The following is a 20,919-nucleotide window of genomic DNA, read 5'->3' on the forward strand; positions in this document are numbered from 1 at the left end:
GGCTTAAGATTATTCTTGCCCAAAATCATAAAGCTAGTAAGTGTGGAAGATGAATCCAAACTCACATTGACTCTTGACTCTTGACTCAAGAGCCTGTGCTCTTAATTATTATGCCATAATGTTTTCTTTTATCTCCACCATCCACCACCAAATTCAATTCCTTGCTTGGTGGCACTGCCTTCCATGGACACCAAAAAAACTGAGAATCATCATAGATTCTTCCATTACATACAATCCATCACCAAGTTTTTCAGTTTATTCTCCTAAAGGTTTCTCAAGCCACTGCTCTCCCTCCTCCCCACAGTAAGACTGCCACTGCCAGATCCTTAGTCTAAGTTTTCCTTCATCATCTCTTGGATGCATTTCTCTGTTAGTCGCCTAATTATTCTGCTTCTATTTTTGTGTTCCTTTTATCCACACCACTCTCCAAATAAACATTCTCATTTAAAAGTCTAATTTTCAAATTTCCTGTTGAAAATCTCTTAGTAACTCTACATCATCAGAAAGGTAAAATTCAATTCCTTATGCTGACACAAAAGTTCTTTTAATAAATGGTTATATCCAGCCTTTTATCTTACTACTTTTCAATAATTTGTGTTTTAATTACACCTTACTGACCTTTACCCTTGTAGTCTTGCACCTGCTATTCTCTTTATCCAGAATCTCTTCCTTACCTACTTGGCAAACTTTTTCTTCAACCACAGACACAATTCAAGTATTATCTCTGTAAAGCATTTCTAATTCCCTACTTCCTCCTTCTCATGTGATATTAAATTCATTCCCCCTGAATTTTAGATGTCTTCACTGTAAAATAGTATTAACAACATCTATTCTATAGGGGTTGTTAGGAAAAATCAAAAGAAATAACAAATGTAAAATAACTAGTGCAGTGTCTTCACATAGTAGCTACTCAGATATTATTTTATCTTCCTCCTTCATGTGTTCCTGTGAATAATAAAGCTGCAATTGTATATCTGCATCTTATCCTGAACTTTAAGATTCTCGGGATTGGAGGTTTGTTTTTCTTTTATAATCAGTGCCTGTTTCAGTACCTAATCTGTATTAGCTGTTCCATGAATTCTTTTGGAAGAATCTAATTTTATGACTAGATTTTCAGTAACTAGCCTAGTAGAATGAAATAAATTGCTCTTATTGGTAATTCCTGCTTGTTTGTTGGTTTCCTTTCTTTAGTGGTGATGAGTTCCTCAACTTTCTTCTCAAATTAAATAAACAGTGTGGCCATTTAATAACAGCTGTACAGAATATTATTACTGAGTTACCTGTAAATTCTCAAAAGGTATTCTACAAAAGTTATTAAGTGAAGAAAAGTATGAACACTGAAGAACATTCCAGATAAGTTCATGATAATTCAATAAATAGTACTGATTTGCTAAAATTATATCATTTGTTCTGCAAAATCACGTAAGATCTAAATAACTCAATTTGTTTAATATTATTTCATTACATACTAATTTTAAAACTTTGTATTCTTACCTCAAGAAAAAGAAAACGAGTCAGACCAAAAATTAAACTGATCCATGTATTGAATTTACCATGTGTTCTTGTTTAAAATATAAAGTGACAGGAGACCCAAGTGAAAATGGAAACAAAACAGTGTGTTATTTAAAAACTGTATCAATAAAAAATTTTTAAATAAATTTAGAATAGGAAGAGTGCAAGTGGCCGGGCATGGTGGCTCATATCTGTAATCCCAACACTTTGGGAGGCCCAGGTGGGAGAATTGCTTGAGGCCAGGAGTTTGAGACCAGCCTGAGCAACATGGTGAGACCCTGTCTCTACAAAGAATTTTTTAAAATTAGCTGTGCATGATGGCATGTGCCTCTGGTCCTAACTGAAAATTAGCTGGGCATGATGGCATGCACCTGTGGTCCTAGCTACTCAGGAGGCTGAGGTGGGAGGATCACTTGAGCCCAAGAGGTTGAGGCAGCAGTGAGCCATGATTGCACCACTGCACTCCAGCCTGGGCAACGGGACGAGACACTGTCTCAAAAAAAAAGGAAGAAAAAGTGTAAGTGGCCTGCAAAAGCAGCTTATTTCATGTGATTAGGTTTTAGCTGTTTGTCTGAGTAAAAATTTTTTAATGCACTTGTTTTCCAGTGATTTTTATATAACATCAATTAATATGAGAATCGTGTCATTTTTAAAACCTTCATGAACTGATTTGTTCATCATAAATGGTATTACTAATATTAATCTCCATATAGAAAGTTATATATACATATATTCAGGAAATGCATTTGGCAAGCTCATTTGATTATTTTTATAAAGTTACTTATTTTTGGTGTATTTATCCTAAACAATTTTGATATTTATCCTATATCAACAAAATTGGTATATATATCAATTATATAATTTAATATTTAAGAATGTTGTATAATCTTTGTGGATATAAAGTTGTGGGAAGTTATTTCCATTATTTATTGTTGAACTTTTGAAAATATTAACAGATAACGCTGGAATGGGCTTCTCCCCGGAATTTTACTTCAGTTTGTGAAGAATTGGTTAATAATGTTGAAGATTTGAGTAAAGAAGTCTGCAAATTAAAAGACTTAATTCAAAAGGTATATATTTAACATTAAAAGGAGGGGAAACGAAGGCAAATGATTTACAGCAAAAGGTGTTAGACCATGAAGCAATTCTGGTAAGAGCAACAAATGGAACACTTAGACAAGTGGGGAAAAGGATAGTTTCCAAAGGAAGAAATATACATAGGAAACAGATTTTGTTGGCCATTAAAGAAATACATACTAAAAGAAGAATGTGTCATTTTTATCTTTTCAATTAGCAGGGAAAAATGTATCACTACCAATTTCTAGTTAGAATTCACCAAACTGATACTCTTATGTGAGACTGGTAACACAAGCCCTTTCAAAAACAGTTTAGCAGGATGTGCCAAGTACCATTAAAAATTTGTATCTTTTGATAGTATTTTATCCCAAATTATATGTACCATAAGTATTCTATATTAGGAGAATAACTTAATAAATTATGCTATACCAATTGTTATAATAATAAGCAGTTAAAAAATGAAAATTAAATATCAGCTGGTTAAAGATACGAAATTATATTTGTACATTATTACTTACATGTAAATGTACAGATAAAATAAATGAAGTATTTATTGGTTCTGTTAAAGAAACAGGATTGTGGATGAAATACCCCTTTGATTGTCCAGACTCTCTGTAATATTTTTATAATTTAACTGTTTTCTAAAGAGTATGGACTTTTTTGGTTCTGGTTTTTCACACATACAGAAAAATATATAATATATATCCGTATTTAAGGACAGGTGATTTTTCCACTTCGAAAAAAAATGGCTATAACAAAATCTAAGCTGTTGGAATGGGAACCTTTGTTGAAGATGGATAATAAAGAAAAACACTTCCAGTCGACCAGAGAGCTCACTTCTGAGCTCTTGATCTGTTTAATAAATTTATGTCTATAAAGCTTTTGTGAAATATCTGATTTGAAGGTTAGATTATACATTATTTAGCTTCAACCCATAATTCATTTAACATTTTCATTAATATTTTATCAAAAAAGTTCTTTTCTTCAAAATAGACTTTATACATGTTCCAAGTATTAATAAATTGTCATTCTAGCTATTAATGTGTTAAATCAAAAGGAGTCTTCCCCCCCCCTTTTTGATACCAAGTCTCACTGCATTCATTGCCCAGGCTGGAGTGCAGTGGCGCGATCTTGGCTCACTGCAACCTCTGCCTTCCAGATTCAAGTGATTCTCCTGCCTCAGCCTCCTGAGTAGCTGGGACTATAGGCATGCACCACCACGCCCAGCTAATTTTTGTATTTTTAGTAGACACGAAGTTTCACCATGCTAGCCACGCTGGTCTCAAACTCCTGAGGTCAAGTGATCCTCCTGCCTCAGCCTTCCAGTGTGCTGAGATTACAGGTGTGCACCATTGCGCCCAGCCCAAAAGGAGTCTTTTAAAGTGAGAAGAAAGTTGTGAAGCAAATTCTGTTATACAAAATAATAGGTGGGAAAGGACATTTTAAATGGGGAAATGAGCACCATGTTTCAGAATTCTTGTAGAAAATAATTTCTTTCCAAAGAAAAAAGGCATCTTAGAAATTGTATTATCTCTGACATTTATTCATTCAACAAACATAAGACTGCTTTGATTTAGGGAATTATGAAGGCTTCCAGATTTGCAAATATGCTATGATGCCTGTTAAGCTTATATTATTTCAGAGTTTACCAGTAATAATCGAAGGATTTTTTTTTTTTTAAGAAACATGAGTTATCACAGATAAGTGTATGGAGGTAACAAAGAGAGAGGGTGGGAGAGGTCAAGGCTAGACTTTAACACCACATCACTCTCTTTCAAGCCAACACACTGACAGGCTCCTGTCAGAAAGGGTCATTCTAAGTAATTGGTTAATAAAAGGAATGACTGTCTCAGGATTCAGTAAATGGAGCATCAGTGTCAAAAAGGAATCTGTTGCTGAATGAAGCCATTTGGAAGTTAGACCAAGAATATGGTATTAATGAGTTGGCGTTGGAGTCTGGTTTTCTGCTATAAATTTAAAATTAATTTTGCAAGCTTTTTAATTAAATATTTACACAGTCGAATTTGGAAGTCATTATTCCTGCTGATGTTGAAAGTATTTATGTCATCACTCCAGCACAGGATGTTTCTAGTAAATATCACTCTATAAATGTGCCTGATTCTTTTTATCTTTCAAGGATCTTTGGTTTCTGCTTATTTTCTCTCGTGCCCCACCCCCAAAAGCCATCTCTCTCCTCTCAGCCCTCCCTCTTTAAGTCTTTTCTCTCTCACTTCCCCCTTCTCTCTCTCTCTTTCTCTCTCTCCCTCTCTCTCTCTGTCTCTCACAGAAACACACACACAGAAACACACAGAGTGGGCACACACACACACAGTAGGTAGGGGAGAAGGGAGCTTCTTGAGCAAGAAATTTGTATCTGTGGGAATTTACAAACTGAATGGGTACTGTACTTTCATTGCTGAGAATTACTAAAAGAACCACTTAAGTTTTTGTTGACATTTGTTACTGCAATTATATTTAAATAAAGTATTAAGTTTCTACCAGTAGCATCTGGTCTTCTCGTTTTTGCTAAATTTCATGTTTTAGGTTTGCTATAATAATGATTCACTTTTTTGTAAGATGTTAATTGATATGTAATACACAAGCAAATCAGTATCAATTGTCATTCCTTATAAGTAAAACAGAAACTTTAAATTTAAAGTTACTTTGTCTTATGACATAAAAACACCATTTTAAAATGTGATTATCTGTGACAGCATGTATTTTTAATGGCAAACTAATAATTTACAGTAATGGGATGCTAATGAAAGACTGTATTTCAAGACATATATGTTTACTTTAAATCTTCCATGGGAATCTTGAGTTGCCTACATCTAAACAAGTGAATTGAATTAACATGGATATTATGATATTTTTAAAAATCAAAATGTTTTTATTAATATACAATAACTCTTTTCTTTTTCCATGCAAATATTAGTTGCAAAATGAACGGGAAAATGATCCAACTCATATACAATTAAGGGAAGAAGTATCTACATGGAATAGTAGAATTTTGAAGAGGACAGCTATTACAGTATGCGGATTCGGTTTTCTTCTTTTCATTTGCAAGCTAACTTTCCAGAGAAAATAACCCAAATATTTGTTTTAAGTTATATATACACATCTTATTGAACCATCCAAAAATCATTGCTTTTAACTATTTGTGGCACAATATAACTTTACATTCTTTGCCAATATTCCATAGGAAAAATTTTGACAATGTAGAGATTTTTTCTTTTAAAAAGTGATTTGTTACTTTGACTTATAAATACTATTTGTTATGTTTATGTTAATTTTGATTAGGCAGTAAAGTATAAGTAATTCTTTGGTTTGATCTTATGTAAATCACATTCAAAATTAAAGTTATATCTAATATCTTTGACTTTTTTTAAGTGTGCTCATTTGTCGTAGTGAATCTTACAGAATTTGTAAAGTGTTCATAAATTAACAGCTTTCTTTTATTTCTTTTTTCCCCCTCCATTATTACATAATAAGGATTTTTATTGGTTTTTTTGTTATATTACATTATGAGGAAATTACTAATTTTGAAAGTATCTGTGAAAATACAAAGGATAAAGGTAAAATGTTAAAAGTTTTGAATTGTGGATTAAATCCTTAGGAAAAGTATTTTAAATACAAATTAAAACAGCAAAAAATTAGACACTAGTGTTGAAAGTACAAAGTACATTGGAATTTTTTATGTAAAATACTTTGGGGAACATACATACTATATAACATTCTTACAAATGTTATTAAAGTGAATGGCATTTGACATATTATTTATCATATCTAAAGTAAGATTTATTTTTCAAAATCACCCTAATGATACTCAGATTTTTAAAGTGAAGTTAATAAAAAGGCAGGCCCAATTTAGCAGGGAATATAGTATTTAAATCTTGCCTGACTTAGTGCCGTACTTAAACAGATGCAGTTGATCTACAGTTGTTTGAGAAGTAAACAAAGCAAAGATAAAAAATTGTGGAAAGGAAGAACATTATAAGGATCTATAATTAGTCGCAGTTTCTGCTCTTATACCAGAACAACAAGATTTCAATCATTCTTTTCTTGAGTATATGCTCAACCAGTTGTCATTGGAAAGTGATCACACTATGAATTGGTGCCTGACATTTTAACCTAACTGCTAAATAGCAAGGCATATTTTTTTCTGATAGTTCCTCATTTAAATGAGTTTTAGAAGTTTTAAAGGTACTTATTTTAATACATACAGTGTTTCACTCCCAGCACAGTGCTTGGGTAAATAGAAAACATTCAATAAATCTTGTGTTTTAGTTTCTTTTAAAAAAAAAAAAAAAACTCTCAGAAAATGACAGACATACTATCAGATTATCTATTTATGATGGTCTTTTTCGCCTCAGTTCATCTTAAAGATACTGATATTTCTTCTGTTGGCTGGATGGGTCACTATTTTATGTATAGTCATAGTTTGTTCTTTTTTATTACTATGCAGTATTCCATTGTCCAACTATTCTGTTATTTATCTCTTGCAGTTTTGGGCTATTAATAAACCTACCATGAACATTACTGTGTATGTCTTTATACAGTAATGTATAAAAACAAACCATCTCGCAAATATTAGGACAAACTGAAAATGTGAATTTATAAAACACTTGCTTTCCAAAAGGATTTGTCACAAAATTCCATAAAATGGTGATTTTTTTATTTCCATGACAAATACAGTGTGATTTTTAGACTACAGATTGAGAATAAGCACAGCAGCATTGTTGTGATTAGTGAAGTTATTTCTATGGGTAAAGTTTTTCTTGTAATTTAAAATTGGTTATTTTATCTAGAGCATAAGTCTCTTCCTACTCTGATTATCTCACCTGATTACAGTGCTTTTTTGTGGGAAAGGAGGCATTTATTGCTTCTAGAATATCCATTCTTTTGTAACACATAACTCAGTATAAATCATTTTTCTTCTCTTCTTCAAACAAGAAGAGGATTTAAAGTAAGTGTCCCCTAGAGACTTCCCTGAACCACAGGCACAAATATTGTCAGCTGAGTTTTAATTCTATGCACTTGAAAGTAGTAAACCTTTTTAAAAATTAGTTGGTATTTAATTTTTAATTAATCTGAATCAGAAAATGCTCCTATATCTTTAGAACCAACTCTGGTACAAATAATCTATTTTGAGGATGTAAGTATCTTTCAAAGAGAAGCATGCTTACTTGTCCCAACTTTCCACTATCCTTTAGTGATGTGTTTAGTGCCCTTTGTCAATCTTACTACCTTTCTCTGATACACTTATTACATTTCTCTGATACATTCAGTAATCTTTTTACCAGATAACTATTTCGGGCTGCTCTTCCCTCAAACTTCTGAGACCTCCACATCTCATTCTTAAAATGATGGCCATGCTTCTTATTTCCCTAGGAAATAGAATCATTTTTTAAAAAGAACTTGCATACCTCTAGTTAAGAGGTCAGCAAACATTTTTTTGTAAAGGTCCAGATAGTAAATATTTTAGACTTCGCAGGACATGTGGTCTCTGTCAGAATTTCTTAACTCTGCTATTGTAGCACAAAAGCAGCTATATACAGTACATAAATGAATGAATGTGGCTGTGGTACAATAGAACTTTATTTACAAAAACAGGTGTTGCCTGGATTTGGCCCACCAAGCTATAGTTTACAGACCTCAGTCTAATGTCACAGAGTTACAAATTTGAGGCTCTTTTAATCCTGTAAGCAGAAATTTATTAATTTTGTTAATATTTTCAAGTAATCAGCTTTTGGGTTTATTGGTCAACTACATTTTAAAATTTTTACTTCATTTCCACCTTTATTATTTCCTATCTTAATTGTTTGGGTTCTTTTTCTTTACTCAGTTATTTCAAACACATTTGAAATATTTTTTGCTTTCTGAGAAACAAATTAAAAGCCCTGTATTCTACATACTGTAGTTTCACAATTCCTTTTAAAATACATCTATTTTTCCCTATTGGGTTATTACAGTATTTATTTATTGACATTTATTTCATAAATTATTTTTTCTAAATTGCTTTTGAAAAAAAAAACTACATTGTGACTTCAAACTTATATTTCTGCAACTTCCTCTTTTGAAAAAAAAGTATTGCTCAAAAATAAACTGATTATACTGTAAAGAACTATTATTGTTTCTTAGGCTTAGGACGGAGATGGACAGATTACCATTTGAATGCCTAATATATGGCAAGCACTTCATAAATGTTACATTTAATTCATAGGCCAGGGCCATGAGGTATATATTCCTGTTTTACAGAAAATGAGTTTCAGAGACAGTTGAAGTAATTATTGAAATTCACACTGCTAATAAGAAAGCTGGGATTTTAATCCAATCAGTTTAACTTTAAGTCCCATGCTCTTTCCAGCACTCATCCATTCATTCACTCACATATTTACTGAGCACTTATGTGCCAGGCATTTTTCTAGATGTTGGGAAATCAATTATCCCTGCCCTCATGGAACTTACATTCTAATGGAAATAAACTAACAGATGAAGCATAAGATATTAGATGTGATAAGTGCTATGAAGACAAGACAAAAGGAAATAGGAAGTGCAGGGTAGAAGTAGTACTTTGAGTGGTCAGGGAAGACATCTCAAACTTCAGAACTTTTGAGAACATAAAGGATTAGAGAGTAAGCCATACAGATACCTGGGGGGAAACTATTCCAGAACAAAAACCATGAGGCAGAAATATCACTATAGCAATAGAATGTACTGTTTTTTTGTTTGTTTGTTTTGAGATGGAGTCTCGCTGTGTCACCCAGGCTGGAGTGCAGTGGTGTGATCTCAGCTCACTGAAACCTCCGCCTCCCGGGTTCAGCAATTCTCCTGCCTCAGCCTCCCAAGTAGCTGAGATTACAGGTGCCCACCACCACACCTGGCTAATTATTTTTATTTATTTATTTATTTATTTATTTTTGTATTTTTAGTAGAGACAGGGTTTCACCATATTGGCCAGGCTGGTCTTGAACTCCTGACCTTGTGATCCACCCGCCTCAGCCTCCCAAAGTGCTGAGATTACAGGCATGAGCCACTGCACTCGGCCTGTACTGTTATTTTTAAATGGACTAGAGGCACCAGTGTGGATGCTGTGAGACTAGTTAGGAGGCTGCTGCAATATTCCGGGTGCAAGATGATGGTAGCTTGAATTAACATTGGAAACAGAGCAGTTGAGCTCAAGACACGTTTTAAAGATATAACCAATAGGATTTACTTACAGGTTGAATGTGAGTTCTAAGTGAAAAGCAATAGTCAAAGATAACTCAAGTTTTTTGGCTTGAGCAACCAGAAGAATGCAGTTGCCATTTACCGAAATAAGGAAGTCTCTGAGAAGACAAAAACAATTAGGAGAGATGAGAAGGGAGTAATTTTTAATAATCAGAATATTTTAGTCAGAAATTTAGAGGAGAGAGAAACAGGCAGAAGATAAAAATTTGAGTGTTGTCACTTTAGAGATAAGAAGACTCGACTGGATCCCTAAGGGAATAATGTAGACAAAGAAGAAGGGTAAGTCTAGGATACCAAAATTCAAAGGAAGGGAGACAGGAAGAATCAGGAAAGGAGATTAAAGAGTGGCCAGTGAGGCTAGGCAAGAGCACAGGTCAGCATCCTTCAACCCATGGGCCAAATTTGGCCCAGAGGATGGTCAACAGCATTAGTCAGTAGGGAAATGTAAATTAAAACCACCATGAAATATAATACCATTACACACTCATCAAAAAGACTAAAATTTAAAAAGAATGACACCAAGTGGTAGTAGGGATAAAGTACTTGAAACTCATGCATTACTAGTTTAAACCACAGAGTGGGAAAACCATTTTGGAAAACCATTTGGCAGTATCTACTAAAACTAAACACGTTTTCTTGATGACCCAGCAGTTCTTCTGAATATGTGCCCTAGAGAAATGAGTTCACGCTTCCCCAGAAAGACATATACAGTAATGTTCACTGTAGGTTTATTAGTAGCCCAAAACTGCAACAGATAAATAACAGAATAGTTGGACAATGGAATACTGCATAGTAATAAAAAAGAACAAACTATGACTACACAAAAACATGGGCAAATCAGACAGATACAATATTGAGCAAAAGAAGCCAAACACAAAATTTTGTACATACCATATTATGAATTTATATATAAGTTCAAAATAGGGAAAACTTATTTATGGCAAACTTACAGAAGTGATGGTAGTGGCTAGGTCTGAGAAGTAGGTATTGACTGGAAAAAGAATCAAGAACACTGGAAATATTTTATCTTGATCTGGCCAGGAGTTGCTTGGGTATATACATAAAAATTCAATGATATGTACAATTTCAAGCTCCAAAATTCCAAGATTTTAAGAGGTAAAAAATTGGCATATTAACAAAAGTGGATTATGAAAAAAACAACTATAAAATGCCTACTCTACAACCTAAGTTTGAAAACAAGTTTAATTGTAGGTATTATTGAAAAAAAAAAAAACTGCAAAATTTAAAGAGAAATTCAGAGAGTTTTAAAATCTGGTATTAGGATAGTTTTCATGTAAGATAGTAAATTTGGAATTAGAATACCATTAATATGAGCAAGTTTATCACATTTTTGATAAACAGAAAACCTAAGGTTATAAAGTATAAGGAATACTTTATAAAGATTTGCAAATTAAAATATTTAAAAATAGTAAATGCAGTCATGCATCACTTAAAGACAGGGATACATTCTGAGAATGCATCGTTAGGCAATTCTGTCATTGTACAAACATCATAGAGTGTTTTTAAACAAACCTAGAGGTATAGCCTACTACACATCTAGGCTATATTGTGCTCCTAGACTACCCTGTACAGCATGTTACTATACTGAATATTTTGGGCAAGTAAGACAATGGTATTTTTATCAAAACATATCTAAACATACAAAAGGTACAGTAAAAATACAATATAAAAGATAAAAATGGTACACCTGTATAGGGCGCTTACCATGAATGAAGCTTGCAGGATTGGAAGTTGCTCTGGATGAGTCAGTGAGTAAGTGGCTAGTAAATATGAAAGCCTAAGACATTGCTGTATACTACTGTAGACATTACAAACACTGTGCACTTAGGCTACACTACATTTATTTTTAAATACTTTTCTTCAATAATAAACAGCTTACTGTAACATTTTTACTTTATGAACTTAATTTTTTAAAACAGGTTCTTTTGTAATAGCATTTAACTTAAAACACAAAATATATTGTACAATTGTGCAAAAGTATTTTCTTTATATCCTTATTCTATGAGCTCTTCTCTATTTTTAAAAGTATTCCTTTGTGTTTTTTTTTAAATTTTTAAACTTCTTTGTTAAAACCTAAGGCACAAACATACACACATTATCCTAGGCCTGCACAAAGTCTGGACCATCAATATCACTGTCTTCTACCTCCACATTTTTCCCACTGGAAGGTCTTCAAGGGTAATTACATGCATGCAGCTGTCATCTGTAATAACAATGCCTTCTGAAATAATTCCTGAATGATCTGCCTATTTTACAGGTTTTTTAATAAGTAAAAGGAGTACACTCTTAAATAATGATTTAAAAGTTTAGCAAATACCTCAATCATTAACATAGTTTATTATCATTATCAAGTATTATGTCCTGTACATAATGTATGTGCTAGACTTTTATATGACTGGCAGCACAGTAGGTTTGTATACACCATCACACCACAAACACGTGAGTAATGCATTGCACTAGAGTGTTACAATGGCCATGATTCCACTAGGCGGTAAGAATTTTTCAGTTCCATTATATGCAGATATTCCTGCATCATTGACTGAAACATCGCATTTCATAGTGCAGTGTGCCATGTGACTGCACTATAAAACTGTACACTTGGCCGGGTGGTGGCTCACGCCTGTAATCCCAACACTTTGGGATGCCAAGGCAGACAGATCACTTGAGGTCAGGAGTTTGAGACCAACGTGGGCAGCATGGTGAAACCCCGTCTCTACTAAAAATACAAAAATTAGCCAGGCATGGTGGTGCGTGCCTGTAATCCTAGCTACTCAAGAGGCTGAGGCAAGAGAATTGCTTGAATCTAGGAGGCAGAGGTTGCAGTGAGCTGAGATTGCGCCACTGCACTCCAGCCTGGGCAACAGAGTGAGACCCTGTCTTAAAAAAAAAATGTACACTTGATCTTGTATTTGTTCACTCGATGTTTTGTTTTAAAAGCTTTCTTGAGATAAGTCATTCATTTAAAGCATACAATTCAATGGATTCTCATCTATTAGTTTTCTATCCATAACCAAACTCAATTTTAGAACATTTTCAGTACCCCAAAAAGAAACCCCTTACTCCTTATCTATCATCCCCAACCCCACCCAGCTCTAGGAAACCACTAATCTACTTTCTGTTTATAGATTTGTCATTTCTGGCCATTTCATATAAATGGAATCATACAATATGTGATCCTTCGTGACTGACTTTTTTCACTGAGTATGTTTTCAAACTTCATCCCTGTTTTAGTATGTATTAGTACTTCATTAATTTTTATGCTGAGTATTTCATTGTATGCATATATTACATTTATCCAGTCATCAATTGATGAACATTTGGGTTGTTTTCCATTTTGGGCTGTGAACGTGTTTTCATTTCTCTTAGATATATACCTAGGAGGAGAATTATGGGCTCATATGATGACTCTATAAGACCATTTGAGAAATTGCAGACCTTTTCCAAAGTAGCTGTACCTTTTTACATTTTTTACCCACTGTGTGTGAGGGTTCTAATTTTTCCACATTCTTGCCATTTATCTGCCTTTTTTATTATTTCCATCCTAGTGGATGTAAAGTGTTCTCTCACTGTGGTTTTGGTTTGCATTTTTCTGGTGGCTAAAGAGCATTTTTTCCTGTGCATATTGGCCAGTTGTATATCTTCTTTGGAGAAATGTCGATTCAAGTCCTATGCCCATTTTTTACTTGCATTGTCTTATTTAGTTATAAGTGTTCTTTATTCTGGATACTAGACCCTAATAAGATACATGATTTGCAAATATTTTCTCCCATTCTTAGGCTTTCCTCTCACTTTCTTAATAATGTCTTTTGATAAGAAATTATTTTCATTGGATGATGTCTAATTTGTTTTCTCCTGTTGTTTGAGCTGTTCATGTCATATGTTAGAATCCATTGCCAGATCTAAGACCACGAAGATTTGTTATGTGTTGTCTTCTAAGATTTTTATAGTTTTAGCTCTTATATTTAGATCATTGATTCATTTAGAGTTAATTTTTGTATATGGTATGAAAAAGAGGTTCAATTTCATTCGTTGGCATATGGATATTCAGTTGTCCCAGCATCATTTGTTGCAGACTGTACTTTTCCCCATTGAACTGTCTTGGCACCTTTCACTGAAGATAGTTGATGTTACATAAATGTGAGATTCTGATAGAGAGTGCATTGAATTTGTAGATCAATTTGGGGAGCATTGCCATCTTAATATTAAATCATCTGATCCATGAACATGGATGTCTGTCCATTTACTTAGATCTTTAATTTCTTTCAGCAATGCTTTATAGTTTCCAGAGTATAAATGTTGCTCTTATGTTAAATGTATTCCTAAGCATGTTTTTCTTATGCTATTGTTTTCTTAACTTCATTTTCAGTTTGCTCATTGCTACTGTATAGAAATACAATTGATTTTTGTATATTTATCTTGATTCCTGCAGCCCTGTTGAACTTACTATTTCTAATAGTTTTTGGCAGACTTATTAGGATTTTCTGTATGCAAAATCACATTCTCTGCAAATAGATGTAATTTTACTTCTTCCTTTACAATCTTCATGCCTTTCATTACATTTTCTTGCCTAATTGCCTTGACTAGACCCTGCAGTACAATGTTAAATAGAAGGAAAAAGAGCAAACATCCTTGTCTTATACCTGATCTTAGGGGAAATGATTCAGTTCTTCACCATCAAGTACTATGCTAGGTGTGGGTTTTTCATAAATGCCTTTTATAAGGTTGAGGAAGTCCCCTTCTGTTGCTAATTTGTTGAGTGCTTTTATCATGAATGCATGTTGAATTTTGCCAAATGTTTTTACATGTATTCCCATAATCATGCAGTTTTGTCCTTTATTCTATTGATTTGGTGTGACCAATCTTGCATTCTTGGGAGAAATTCCTCTTGGCCATGGTGTTTAATTCTTTCTAAATATTGCTGGATTTGATTTTCTGGTATTTTTTGAGGATTTTTCCATCTATATACATAAGTAATACTAATCTGTAGTTTTCTTACAATGTCTTTATCTGGTTTTATCAGGATAATAACTAATAGAATGAGTTAAAAAATGTTCCCTTTTATTTTTTGGAAGAGTTCATGAAGAAATTGGTATTCATTCTTCTTTAAACACTTGATAGTATTTACCAGTAAGGCCATCTAGGCCTCCATTTTTCTATGTGGGAAGGTTTTTGTTACTAATTCAATTTGTTATGTCTATTTCAGCATTTCATTTCTTCTTGAGTCAATTTGAGAAGTTTCTGTCTTTCTGGGAGTTTTTCTGTTTCATCTACATTATCTAATTTGTTGGCATACGGTTCATAGTATTTCCTTGTAATTTTTTTTCTGTAAAGTTGATAGTAACATCTTTCATTTCTGATTTTAATACTTTGAGTCTTTTCCTTTGTTTAGGTCAGTCTAGCTAACAGTTTTTCTATTTTGTTGATCTTTTTAAAGAACAACCTATAAATCTCCTTTTAGGCACTGCTTTAGAAGCATCCTGTATTTGTATATTATATGTTCATTTCCATTCATCTTAACATATTTTCTAATTTTTCCAGTGATTTCTTCCTTGACCCACTGGTTCTATTTTTTTTTTCTTTTTTTCTTTTTTTTTTGGAGATGGAGTCTCGTTCTGTCACCAGGCTGGAGTGCAGTGGCATGATCTTGGCTCACTACAACTTCCAACTCGCAGGATCAAGCGATTCTCCTGCCTCAGCCTCCCGAGTAGCTGGGATTACAGGCATGCGCCACTATGCCCAGCTAATTTTTGTATTTTTAGTAGCGATGAGGTTTCACCATGTTGGCCAGGATGGTCTCGATCTCCTGACCTTGTGATCCACCCGCCTTGGCCTCCTGAAGTGCTGGGATTACAGGCGTGAGCCACCACACCTGTTTCTTTTAAGGGTATGTTAACTTCCACGTATTTGTTAATTTCCCAAACTTCCTTATAGCTATTAATTTCCAGTTTTTATTGTGATCAGAAAACTTGTTTTATATGATTGCCGTCCTTTTAAATTTATTGAAACTTGTTTTATGGCCTAGCATATGTGTTGTCTATCTTGTAGAATAGTCCCTGTGTGCTTGAGAAGAATGTGTGTTCTGCTATTGTTGGATGAAGTATTCTGTAAATGTCTGTCAGGTCAACTTGTATATAGTGTTGTTCAAATCTTCTATTTTCAGACAGAAGTTGATCTTCTGCCTAGTTGTTCCGTTCATTATTGAAAGTGGGGTATTGAGGTTTTCTACTATTATTGTTCAGTTAACTATTCCTTCCTTCATTTCTGTCATCATTTGTCTAATGTTATTTTGGGACCCTGTTATTTTTACATAAAATTGCTATGTTTTCTGGATGGATTGACCCTTTTGTCATTATAAAAAGATACTCTTTATTAGTAGTAACTTTTTTTTGTCTTGAAGTCTATTTTGTCTGATAGCATAGACACTATTGATTTCCTATGGTTGCTATTTGCAGAGTGTATCTTTTATCATCCTTTTACTTTTAACCTGTTTGTATCTTTGAATCTCTGGTGTGTCTTCTATAAAGAACATATTAGTAGATATTGAGGGGTCTTTTTAATCCAATCTGACAATCTGCTTGTTAATTGAATTTTTTAATCTACTCACATTTAATGTTATTATTGGCATAGGTGGATTCACATGCCATTATACTTTTTGTTTTCTATGTTTCATAACTTTTCTGTTTCTTTATTTCTCTTTTACAGCTTTCTTTTATATTAAGTGAATATTTTCCAATGTAAAATTTTAGTTCCTTTAGTGGTTTTTTAGAACTATATTTTAAGTTATTTTCTTGGTAGTTGCTTTAGGATTTACCATATACATCTTATAACAATCTACTTTAGATTTATACTAACTTAATTTGAGTAAGATATAGAAATGTTACTCTTGTATAGCTCTATTCTGTCTTTCATCTTCTTGAACTATTATTATCTCTATTACAATTATATAAGTTACTGACCCAATATTATAGTATTGTAATTATTACCTTACATAATTTCATGTTACTAAAGAAGTTGAGAACAGAAATATGAGCAAATTTATATTTAGGGTTTGTTATATTTACACTCATATTTGCCATTTCTGGTTCTTTTCTTTTGTTCCTGTGGGTTCAAGTTACCATCTGTTATTATTTTCCTACTCTAATACAACCCTGCTCCCTTTGACTTCTACTGTTCTCTTATTTTCAAATATAATACATTTCTATCCATCATAGGCTCAACAATGCAATTGTATACACATTGACTTATACAATAGCTTTTCAAACCATTAAGAGAAGAAAGAAATATGCAGTTATACTATCTTTTATAATTACATAGATACCTTTACCATTTTGTATTTTTTGTGTGGATTTGTTATAGTAGTTAGATAGGCATTAGCTGGACAAGAGAAGGCTCTTCTCCCTGACCCACTAGGAAAGTCAGGTGATGGTTTGACAATTATCACACCGCCTCTCTGAAAACACTAATTCTAATTCGGCAGCTGGCACCAGGGCTCCAGGGAGAGACAATCTCCTGATGATCTACAGCTGTTAACATTAAAGTGTTAATTAAATGCAGACACCAGGGAGAAGCAACTTCCTGGGCATGCATATTAAAATACAAAATGGTGAAGTATGATCTTTGGGGGCACTACACCAGAAATGGGAGGAAGGCCTCCAATGGGCATGCATAGAATTTCCTGAACACACTGCACGTGCTCACTTCCCAGAGGTAAGGGGGTGGGTGGTGGGCACTGCACATGTGGGTAACCTACACTAAGGGCAGAATCACAGGAAAAGGGTGCAAGATTGCAGCCTATAAAGTCCTAGGATCATGGTTAGGCACTGCACTTGTTCTCCAAGTCACCCACTTGGATTTCTCCCAAGTGTTCTTTCCTTTCTTTCCTGTTCTAAAGCCTTTTTAATAAAATTCCACTCCTGCTCTGAAACTTGCCTCAGTCCCTTTTTCTGCTTTACACTCCTCAATCAAATTCTTTCTTCTGAGGAGGCAAGACTTGAAGTTACTGTGGACACATATGGCTATGCTGCTGGTAACTCAGATACCTGCCACAAGTAACAGATTTAGAGAACTATCTGGGTTTACTTTCTCTTAAAAACTTTCTTTAATATTTCTGATAAGGTAGGTCTGCTAACAATGAATTCTTCCAGTTTTTATTTATCTGGAAATGACTTTGTTTTTGTTGTTGAAAGTTTTGCTAGATATGGGATTCTTGATTGACAGGTCTTTAGAGTTTTCTTTTCAGCACTTTAAATATGTCATCCCAGTGCTTTTTAGCCCCCATATGGACCTCTGTATGTATCCTACTTGGAGTTCACAGAGCTTTTTGGATGTGTATATTAATGTTTTTCATCAAATATGGGAAGTTTGCAGCCATTATTTTTTTTAATGTTTTTTCTCTTTCTTTTTCTTTCTCCTCACCTTCTGGTCATTCCATTATACCAATGTTGGTATACCCAAAAGGTCTCAGGTTTCTCTAAGACTCTTTTTATTTCTCTTCATTCTATTTTCACTCTCCTTTTCAGATTATGTAATCTTTTCATTTATCTTCAAGTTCACTGATTCCTTTTTCTGCCAGTTCAAACTGACTGTTGAGCCATTGTAATGAATTTTTACATTTCATTTATTGTACTTTTTTTCAATTTCAGAATTCTCTTTTTGGTTTTTTTATGATTTCTTTTTATTGATATTCTCTCTGATAAGACATTTTCTTCATACCTTTCTTTACTTCCTTAACCATGGTTTCCTTTAGTTCTTTGAACATATTTATAATGGCTTCATTGAAGTCTTTGTCTGTTAAATATGACATTTAGCCCCTCTCACAGTTACTTTCTGTTGCCTACTCTTTTTCTTATGTATGGGTCAGTCTTTCTTATTTCTTTGCATGTCTCATAATTTTTGTTGAAAACTTGATATTTTAGGTTATATATTCTAGCAATTCTAGATACTGATTCTTCTTTCCCTCCCCACACAGGAGATTGCTTGTTTCTTTGTTTAGTGATTTGGCTGGATTATATTAGTGAAGTCTACTTACCCCAAATTGTGAAGTCCTTGATGTTTCTTCTCAGAGAGAGCAGTCTTGGGCATATATAGTCACCCTGGGATGACAGTGGTTTTTAACAGGGCTCTTTTAAACTGCCTGTTTCTCTAATCTTCCTTCTAGGCTGTACGGCTCATTGTGTGTTACACCCAGCCCTTAGGCTGCACTAATTACTGGACAATTGCTCTATTGTTTTTGACATAGCCTGGGGAATAAATTACTCTGTATTCTGATAGAATTAAAACTGGACAGAGTTGTTTTTAAGGCCAGCCTCTGAGGTGTATTCTGACCCCAAGAGGACCCTTCTTAGCTGTCTCTTTCCCTGGGGTTCTCCAGGGTAAACTAACTGGTCTAGAATTTAACTTGTTCCTAATTAAGAGGAGCTATTGTTTTCCAGAGTGTCCTTAGGCTTGAATTTCCACACACTCTATTTTAAATAAAGTCAGTTCCTTTGGGGAGAGCTTTTGAGCTACTTTTTTCTTAAGGACTGCTTTTTATCATGGGCAGAATCTCTGAGCCACTATTCTAGGTGCTGGGTGGAGCAGTAGCCTCTGGTCTTCTTGGTTTGCTTCTCACAGCATGGAACCTCTGCCTTTCAGCAAGCACGGTGAAGGAATTCAGGGTCTTAGTATCCTCGGCCTTAGTATTCTCAGCCTTCCTTGTCTGGGGGAAGAGTCCCCATCCTATGGCGCTCAGTGAAAGGAGAAATCCCTCAACCTCTCAGCCATACTCACCAGAATTTAGTCACTTCACATTTGAGTTGAAGGGGATAAGAAAGGCTGGTAGGCTGCTTCTTCAGATGAGATATGGTAACACTTGTTTGGGAACTGAAGAGGAGAGGGAGCTCATCTTCTGGGCCATATCCACCCAGAGTGGAGCTTCTGCTAAGCTGTTTTGGCTTGGGGCTGGGGATATGGTGACAGTGGATCATGGCTTCAAGTGACAGTGGATCATGGCTTACAGTCTCATTGTTTGTGCTAAGTTTTAGTAGATTTTCTTGAATAAATGTTTCTGCATTTGCTCTGTGTCCTTAGGACATTTTCTAAAGACCTTAAATGGTTGCATTTTTATAGTTTTCTCCAGTTTTGCTTGTTTCTCTGGGGAGTGCATTTATGACATTCATCATACTACCATCCTGGCAGTAAAACTCTTTAATCAGTATTTCTGGGGCATCTGCTTTGTGCTTAGTATAGAACTTACCCCAGAATACTGTGCAGGATTCTTGTTTAAAAACCAGAAACACTAGCTAGGGATTTTTTCTATAAGCTTTAAGTTAACATTATAGGATGCTAAAAATTTAGGTTAGTACTATAGGATGCTGAAAATTTTAAGAGCACCTAAAGTCTGTGTGAAGCAAAAGGAAAACGCCACCTAGGTTTGACAAGATTACATTAGGGCTAGATAAATGATACATAAAGCAAGGCTACACTGTTAATTTTGAAGGCTTTCCTGTGGAAGGTATTTCCAGTAATACCTAATTTAGATGAATTATATTTATTAAATATGGAAACAAGATTTAAATGTCTAAAAGGGTATCAATCCAAAATGAATCCAGGGGCTAGCAGGGAAAAATGGCAGCTACAAGGCAGGGCTAAATTGCAGCTTCCTCTCGGATGGACATAGCAGCATGTGGGGACACACATCATGAACTTTCATTCCAAGAACTACCACAGAAACATACCAAGAAAGCCAAGAGAATCCACAGACCCTCTTAAGGAAGCAGTTTGCCACTGCAGGCTCTATGAAATGTCCAAAAACACTGTGAGTGCCCAAAGTGCGCGAACTGTGTCTGCCCCAGAACACACATCCTTACTGGGGACCTTGAAGGTCCAGATCACAGGAGAAGGATTTGACCTTACCTGGAGCTGAGACTAATTTAGGGAACTGAGCAAAATATACGGGTAGAGGAAGCAGCAGGAAGAGCCCTGTGGGCACTCTTGGTTCCCAGGGAAGCCATTCCTGACTATGTCCCACGGGGGTCCTTAGGGAGGACTCCCAGTGGCATTGGGGAAAGACCACAGGGAGAAGGAAACTTCCAGCTGAAC

General features: G+C 34.5%; 1 protein-coding gene across 2 annotated transcripts in view; it reads left to right on the forward strand.

Moving 5' to 3' along the window:
• ASZ1 (ankyrin repeat, SAM and basic leucine zipper domain containing 1) overlaps positions 1-6,057 on the forward strand; it is a 64,130-nt gene extending 58,073 nt beyond the window's left edge. The window contains exons 11-13 of one of the 2 annotated variants that reach the window (XM_050785106.1): positions 1,192-1,297; positions 2,469-2,582; positions 5,525-6,057. In XM_050785106.1, the coding sequence (XP_050641063.1) occupies positions 1,192-1,297; positions 2,469-2,582; positions 5,525-5,677 (373 nt within the window). In that variant the 3' untranslated portion in view covers positions 5,678-6,057. The remainder of the gene's footprint in view (positions 1-1,191; positions 1,298-2,468; positions 2,583-5,524) is intronic. The other variant, XM_050785108.1, reaches the window with a different exon arrangement.
• Positions 6,058-20,919: the final 14,862 nt, after the last annotated feature.

This window comes from Macaca thibetana, chromosome 3 (genome assembly GCF_024542745.1).
Source record: "Macaca thibetana thibetana isolate TM-01 chromosome 3, ASM2454274v1, whole genome shotgun sequence".
Taxonomy (NCBI): Eukaryota; Metazoa; Chordata; class Mammalia; order Primates; family Cercopithecidae; genus Macaca; species Macaca thibetana.